Below are 8,625 nucleotides of genomic sequence, written 5' to 3'. Positions count from 1 at the left end.
ATTAAAATGTAAAATATGTTAATAATATGTATACATGTTATTTTTCTTATTATACAAGTTATCATTCTTTTTCTTGCACAAAATTCTTCAAACTGAGCCAAATTGGATGCACTAATATGTAAGTACAGAAATTTCTGGTGAATATTGAAGTATGTTATTCATTACATGCTTCTTCCTTTTAAAATTTCTTTCTTCACTATACTATGCATAATTACAAATTAAAAAAGAATTAAATATTGCATATTTATTTGCAATGTGTCCTGCTTATGTCACTGCCTTTATGGACAACTTCATGTCAATGCCTTTATGAACTTTTGAATCATAGGTGACCAAAGTCCATTTCTCATTAATTATTGCATATTTGTAGATAAATTTCAAACACTGATAACTGACACTCTTTTGCTACCAATAACAGGAGCTTTATAAGGTGATATGATTTGCAAAGTTTTAGAAGGGGATGCACATAAAAAATATGGAAATAGAAATACATGTTTCTTTTTCAGGTGGTATTTTAAAGTGCATATAATTTAAGACTTATGTACAAATTTATGATTAACATAATGAGAAATAAATAGCAGATACAGATTACTTTTTATATCTGTCACATGTCAGAATTTTGTCAAACTATGTGGATCTTCAACACTACAACATGTTTATACTAAATATATTTATTACAGAAATTCCTTTTATCTAGTTAGCAAAATACATGAAAACATTTACACAATCTATCAAAAAAATATATTACTTATTCAATATAAAGGTCATAACAAGTCTTTGATATAAACATTTCGTCTTACAGCATTGCTATAACCTTCTTTAAAACGAATCCAAACCTCTTCTCTGGGATCACCTTTAACTTAAAATACATTGATTATTAAAATAATGAATGAAAATTTAATTTAAAAATGTGCAAAAAGAATATGTCATTTATTGAAAAACATTTTCAATATTCATGTAATCGAAAACTACAAAATGTATTTCTTTATTTATAGTTAAATGCATTGCAAACACTAACGGATATTCAACTTAATTTATTAAATTGAAATCACTTTCGGCAAACTGCTCCATACGTTAATTCATAAATTTTATGATATATATATATTATGATACAAACAATACAGTTATGAACATTGAATAGTACTTGCATATAATCACAACCAAAGCTTCAGAATACATCAAAACAATTACGTAACAATTATTTAGGCCAACATCCACATGACAAATATTCAGTTTCCAATGTTGTCATTTTCATAGGCATTCTTTTTGTTGTATTTCAAGTTCCAATGGCTTTTGTAGAAAAATTATGATTATTTTTGTCTTAAATTTGATCTTAAAATTTATGCTTCTCAAATTTTCCCATAACAGAAGAGAGAGGTGAAATGGCTACAGGAATTCATTACACTGTTGTAAAATTGCCAATGGAACAATGCTTTGATTTCTTCCTTTGCAAATGCTGCAAAATTTTAACCACAACAAAAACCAATTTATAACTAGTTTTACTGATTGCCTTTAGGAATAAACAAGTAGTTGAAACTTGGAATATGTATGTAATAATATGTATGTAAGCAATATATAATTTTTTACAATTACAGTAATTGTTGCTTTTCTTCCATAAAATTCTAAAAACTGTGCAAAAGTGGTTGCAATAAGTACCCTCTGAATAACAAGATATAAAAATAATTACTACTTTGAATAATTTTGTTTATATTTCCAATTTTCCTAACTTGTTTAGATTACCAACTTTCATTCATAAGGCATTTTCTCCCTCCTTTCAGTATGCCTTCGTGGTGTAACGGTAGCACATTTGGCGCATATTCAAGAGATTCTGGAGAAGGAATTTCTCATTTTTCATTTCTCCTGCTTCAAAAAACCCATGACTCAAGAGCGGTGCCTGAAAAGGTGCTGAATAATAATTTGTCACCACCAGGATTTGGTGATTGCGTTCCCCAATTCCCAGTAGCTCTTTAAAATGGAGAGTATATAAGGCATTTCTCTCTCCTTTCAACATATGTGGTATAATGGTAGCACAATCAGCACATATTCAAGAGGTCCAGGTTTGAGTCCCAGGGAGAGCACTGCTCATTTTTCATGTCTGCTGCTTCAAAAAAACTTAATGACTCTATTCCAAATGTACAGTAAGTCTTAGGCCAAGTTATCTTTAGCTCACATAAACAAAAATCAAACACAGAACAATGTAAAAATGATTAGTGTAGGTATTATAATAATAACAGAACTTACCAGCAGCTTTTGAATTTTCAGGTACAATAATTCGTCTTCCAAAAAAATCTAACATGGGCTAGAAAGAATTAAATGCTTTATTGTAAAAAAGTAAAGCAAATAACACATTATCAAAATAATTATAATAAAATTGTAACTATACATGTAAAATAAAACAGCTTTCTTTATTACATTACCCATGCCTTTTATACGAACATACCTTCACATGCTTTTCCAAAATTGTACACATTTTTCATTGGTTCAGAGATTTAGAATAAAATTTAAAACCATAAATTTTAGAAAACAACAAGGGTTAAATAATAAGGTTCCAGTTTAACATGTGAGCTGATATAAATTTGTATTCTTACAATGTGAAATATGAGAGTCAATCAAAAAATTGACTTTTTAATAATGATAAATTCTATATTCAAATGATATGCAAACCCCCCCCCCCAAAAAAAATTAAGCTGGATTTTCAACAACTAGAAACAGATACTAGCTAACCCTTCAAATATATTTAGCTAACCCTTCAAATATATTAACTGCTTGGACTTAAGTTTTTGCTCTACTTCTATTACAATATTTGGCCTTTTCCTACTTATTTTTATCACTTTTTTTTTTCTTACTTCATTACTTATTAAGTGATGTAGCACAGCAGAAGAGGAGGTTGCCCCCCTTTCTGATGAAGAGATGCTTTAGCTAAATCTTTTCAAAATGTGAAGATTTCTACAAAATTAATGACAGTTAGTTGATATGTTTCCTATTACAAATAAGTAATTATTTTGTATATATTGTAATATATGCATAACTGTGTAAGTGGATAGTTACACATTAAAAGCTACAAAACATTTATGCTTTGTAGCAACAACACATAAAATAGTTAGATGTCTTTTTATTTTCAAGCCTTCCCACACATTTTGGCTAATTTATATCAATTTCCTTCTCTTTAAGCCCTTTTTATAACAATTAGAAACTTCTTTCAATACACAAACCTCTGTTCCCACTAGTTTATGCATGCGTTATGTCCTAACTTGTCCATCTCTTGATAATGTACTTATGAGGTTTCACTTGATCTGGTGAGAGTTAAATAATCCAAAACTCCAGACAGATGTGAAGCAAATTATCTTTATGTCTGAAAGTAACTACAAAGTCAGATAAAGATTTTAATAAGCCTCTTATTTAAAAAGAACTTAGGACATAAAGGCATGTTTTTATCCTAACAAAATGAGCTACAGCTCATGGTGACATAATTAAACAGAAACAGCCAAATTCAAACTAAAAATGCGGACTAGCTGTCAAAGACTACACAATTTAACTTTAGTCTATGCTGGTTCAGAAACTCTATCATTGTAACAAATTCAAATGTAGGCAGCGATAATGCAAAGATGAATAACTACAAATTATCAGAGATGGCAGGAACTAATGCTGCATGCAAGCAGAGTCAGAAACATACTCTGTTTTATAATCCAAAAAGTCAGTTTAAAGACTATCTACCAGATTTGCATTCAGAGGAAACAGAAAGGGGAAGTTATAGTAAAGGCTGAAATTATAAACAACTGCTGAATTTACATAATAATAATTGTGCATATCTTTGAAGAATAATTTTCCTTCTCTTTATGCATTCAGTTTCTGTCTTCAATACATTTACTCTTCATTTCAGATTTTTTGCTTTTAATTAAAGATTTCTGTTATTCTAAAAAACTAAATATATTTTGCATAAAAAAGCTGCTAACTTTATTTCTTTAGTAATTTGAACATTCAGAATAAATATGAAATGATATGTGGTAAGGGCCAGTTAAAGAACCGGCATGGCAGAATTTTTAAAATATATTAATAACACACCAAGCAACAAAATCTAGAAATGGCAAAACTTTAAGAATTTAAGACAGGTACTAGGAGTAGAATTTAGGAAGGCACTAGGCAGCGAAATTTAAGATCCAGATATTTCGTCAGGTGAGAAAATGCCTAGCGCCAGGCTTATGTATAATGTATTGAGACATATATGATGAATATTTTAAATTGTCAGTTTTCAATTTCTTTATTAATAAAAAATTCCTCTCTATAAATATCTATCTATATGATAATATTAGAAACATTTATGACATTTTCCATGCTAGTGTCTAGTGAAAAATAAAGGGAAGATACACATGTCAAGAAAAAGGCCTCTAGTATCAGAAATAAAACATTTGAATATTATGTTTTCATTGGTCTTCCAAAAATTCTTCAAAATTCACTCCAAACTTTCTGTAAAGTACATCCATTATATGTTAATACCATGATGACATTTCTCATTCTGTCACATTTTTCTGGAATCTTTTAGAATCATGGGTCTATAAATCTTCCCTTCAAAGCCTTTTTAACTTTGAACAAGTTGCAATGTCGAAAATTATAAAGGAAAATTACCCCTACCAATTCCCTAACAACAAAAAGGCAGAAATATTTTGAAAAAAAAAAAAAAGAAAAAAAAGAAAAAAAAAGAAAAAAAAGAAATATCAGAAGAAAAGAGTGTAAAATGAATTTTATAGAGAAAACTGATGTATATTCTGAGACAATTACATGGGAAAAACTCTTACCATGAAAAAAACTTAAGACATTTTTAATTAATTACATAGGTATTTTGCTTTTGCTAAAATTTTTTTCTTAAACTGTGTTTTATAGCATTTATTGATTTGTTTATTTTTCAGACTCAAAATATTGTATAATGAGTCCCCCAAAAAAGTAATGTCACATTATAATATGACAGAAATAAAAAAAGATTTATTTTGAATGTTATTTCTTAAATATAATTTCTATATATTACCATTATTTTAATGAAATTTATCAATGTTATATAATGTTTTTTAAAAAAAATCAAAAAATTCCCAGATCTCCAAATTAAAAATTTTCTACAAAAACTAATGTTGAATTCACCAAAATGCTGATAAGTCTCCAAAGTTAGAACCTTCTAATAAAAGAATTCACATTCCCCAAAAGTGAAAAGTTGTTTACTATCTATACTTGTCTTTGATGTTTAACCTTCCAGCACGCGCGTATGCACAAAATTTATGACAAATTCAGTTTTTAATGCACATTTTTCACATATCGAAGCCGAGACGTATGTAGGTTATTTCTATTCCTCCTTTCTACCCTTCCCCACATCATGGATTGTGCCAACAGGAAGTCATTTGATTTTTTTTTGGGGGGGGCTTTTGTGCTATGTGGCAGCATTTTCATAAAATTTATGGCACACGCGTGGCCCTGTTTTAAAATTCGGAATTTTTTCCCCCACAAATATTTTGTAATTTTGTGTTCTTAACTACCGTGTATTATTTTAATTTGAATAAATTTGGCTCTATAAATTTTATATCGGTTTTCATGGCAAAAAAATATGTGCAACCAGCTGATTTTCCTCGGATTTTTTAAGAATTATCTTAATGAAGAAAAGGAAACCTTTGGATGGGAGAACAATAGCGATTTCCATTCCTTATTTTATTTTATTTCTACTTTTTAGAAATAAATAAAAGCATTAAAGTTAGTTTAAAGCGCGTTTCTGTAACCAGTAAGAAGTAAATTTCCTTGCAGAAGTAAGTAATGCTAAACTTACTTTTTTTCTTACTAAGGTGTTTTCTTTTTTGACTGTCTATACTTGTCTTTGATGAATATTAAAATTAGCTTCGATTTTAAAATATAATTATTAAATAATAAATTTAAAATTTTCTATAATGAAATACATCACTACAGAAAATTTTCATCTCACTGACATAAGAACTTAAAAATAATTTACTTATATTTGAATGTGATATCATTTGTATTTTGCAATAAGAAGATTAATATTTTATTTCTTAACAAATTTATTTTCAATATTCACTCATTTCTGTCGTTTTTCATGCCAAAAACGGTAAAATAACGGATGTCGTAAAAAATATGACGCACGCATGCTCATGTGAAATTGCCAAGCGTGCATGCTGGAAGGTTAAGAGTTTTTCATTAGAAAAAATCTGATGTCTACACCACATGACTTCCAATAAATGCACTCTTTAAAATTCACTGTATTTTTTAACCATAGCGACACTCTGCCGCTAGGTTCACTTAACAGTATTATATTTCGTTCATATTATAACTCAGAATGCACAAAATTTATATCATTTGAAGAATTATCTAATCACTGCCACATGTTCTATTCAAATACTATAATAAAGCTAGAATGATATATAAAAGAAATTAAGCAAACAAAACAAAAAGGAAACAGTTTTTCACAGATGATTTAGTATTTCTCATTCAATTAATTTAGTTCTTACTTCGCGGCAAGGCAAAAATACATAAAAACTCAAAACATCTGCATTAAAAATTACGAAGTAAATCTTAAACAGTTATTTTCTCGAAAAAATTCCAGAAAGGATTAAGCATGATTTAATTCCCAATAACAAATGAAGCCGTTATCTTTGTTGTTGCGAAGCTTAGTCTCTCTAGATTGGCAACAAATCTACTATTCTGTTGTTTCAAATGTAAACAAATATGTCTGCCATGTTATTTAAAACTTAAGGCTTAACCGCACTTAAATAGCTTTTAAATTGTTCATAATTGTACAAATATTGCTTCCAGATTTACGAAAGGCATAAAAACCTTAACCAGAACATAATTCAATCATTAGATAAAAACAACATAATTCAATCATTTTTAAAGCAAAAAATGCACAATTTACAAACATATAAGAGTAAAGAAACTGAGATCACTGAGCCGGGTAACAGAGTGGATATATATATAAATATATTTATATACGTTTAGTGCAGCCGATTGCAACCAAAATACGAGGTACACATCTACATGTTATAGCAGTCCTATATACAAAATTTCAACGTTCTGAAGCTACTCGTTTTTGAACTATGCGACATACGTTCGTACAGATGCCACGAAAAATTCTCTTCAGAATTCATTTTAAAGCAGTTCTATACTTTTTTTGGAGGAAAAAAGTCTTTTATTCTGTCCTTACGTACAGATGTCACACAAAAACATCGTTAAATTGCATTCGATAGCGGTCAAAATGGATATTTTCGTTGAAATATGCCGCCTGAAATTTTTCGCGATCACAATATTTCCTTTTTACTTTGAACAAGGAAGTAAAAATAAAATAATTTCAAAAATGCTTATGTTTCACTTCTTTCCCTGAAACTCGAGTATCCCACTGTTTATATTAGAAACAGGAACAAATTATAACCCATGAACCCATTCAAATGATAACCACATTTGTCAGTGAATCAGCAAAAATATTCCTACAAAATGCTAATTCACATTTAAAATTGCAGTCTTTAAAACAGACATAAATTTCAGAAGCTTAAATTAAGGACCTTCTGCCGATTTTGGCTGAAATTAAGGACTTTTAAGGAGCAAAATTTGATTCCATAAAATCTAAGGATTTTTCAGGACCATATGAACCCTGAGTTTAATTAATGCAAGCATTTTAACAAAAGACTTAAAATTCTTGATAAAAGGTTTTTCTATATAAAAGTAAATACATAAATAAAAATATGTTTCAATAGTGCTTTTTCCAAAATAATAAATTTTAATTATATTTTAAAGTGTCTTGAATGTAAATGTCTCTGAATATTTTCAAAAAGAGTATGCCAAATTGGAATCAAAATAAATAACATTTTTTATAAAATTCAATCTTTTGCATCTTATACAGTAGAAAGTCCGTAATCCGGACGTCCATTATCCGGAATGATCTATAATCCGGACCTCAAAGCCACAATTTTTTTTTTGTATGCTTTATGCCTGTGTGTGATGCGTTTACGCATGCATTGCGTTAATGCGCGTTGGGAGGATGTGTCTCCAGATACATTAAAAAATGCTTGGCATAATTTATAGCCAGCTACCATATTTCATGGTAAGGACGATGAAGATGATAGAAGCGAATTTGAAGGTTTTCGGACATCGCAAACTACAGGTGAAATTTTCCAGTTATTGGATTTTCTAAACAAATGTGGAGAAGCGATAATAAATGAAGATGATATAACAGGAGTTTTTCATTGCGACGACATTGCCTCAATCAGTAATCAATTAACGGACGGCAAAATCTGTAGTATGTTTCTAGATCCAGAAAATACCACTTGCGATAGTGAAGAAAGTGACAGAGAGGTTAGTGAAAACGAAAAAAATTTCAATTGACAAGTTAGTCAGTACTCTCGACACAGCAATTACAGGACTTGAACGGTGAAACTTTGTAACTGAACAAGAAATTATGTCTGTTTCTAGAATTAAAGAGAAAGTTTAGCACAAAAAACAAAGCAACTTAAACAACTTACATTGAAAGAAATGTTTAATAAAGTAAACAAATAAATATTAAGCTTTATTTTTGTAAATTTTGATACCTCTTAGATCATAATTGCTCTTTATTTTATAAATTACGGTTTCATATTTTTAGTTGTATAA

General features: G+C 29.1%; 1 protein-coding gene across 3 annotated transcripts in view; it reads right to left on the bottom strand.

Moving 5' to 3' along the window:
- Positions 1-650: 650 nt before the first annotated feature.
- Positions 651-8,625, bottom strand: part of cutlet (chromosome transmission fidelity protein 18 homolog) — an 86,864-nt gene continuing 78,889 nt past the window's right edge. For all 3 annotated transcript variants that reach the window (XM_085821914.1, XM_085821912.1, XM_085821913.1), the window contains exons 22-23: positions 2,239-2,296; positions 651-856 (exon numbers count right to left, since the gene is read on the bottom strand). In XM_085821914.1, coding sequence (XP_085678040.1) covers positions 762-856; positions 2,239-2,296 — 153 coding nt within the window. In that variant the 3' untranslated portion in view covers positions 651-761. The remainder of the gene's footprint in view (positions 857-2,238; positions 2,297-8,625) is intronic.

Source organism: Stegodyphus dumicola, chromosome 8 (genome assembly GCF_044657685.1).
Source record: "Stegodyphus dumicola isolate Sdum_Otavi_A_Nest chromosome 8, ASM4465768v1".
In the NCBI taxonomy this organism is placed as follows: Eukaryota; Metazoa; Arthropoda; class Arachnida; order Araneae; family Eresidae; genus Stegodyphus; species Stegodyphus dumicola.
Note: the sequence above shows the minus strand (reverse complement) of the source record. Positions and strands in the feature narration are given on the sequence as shown.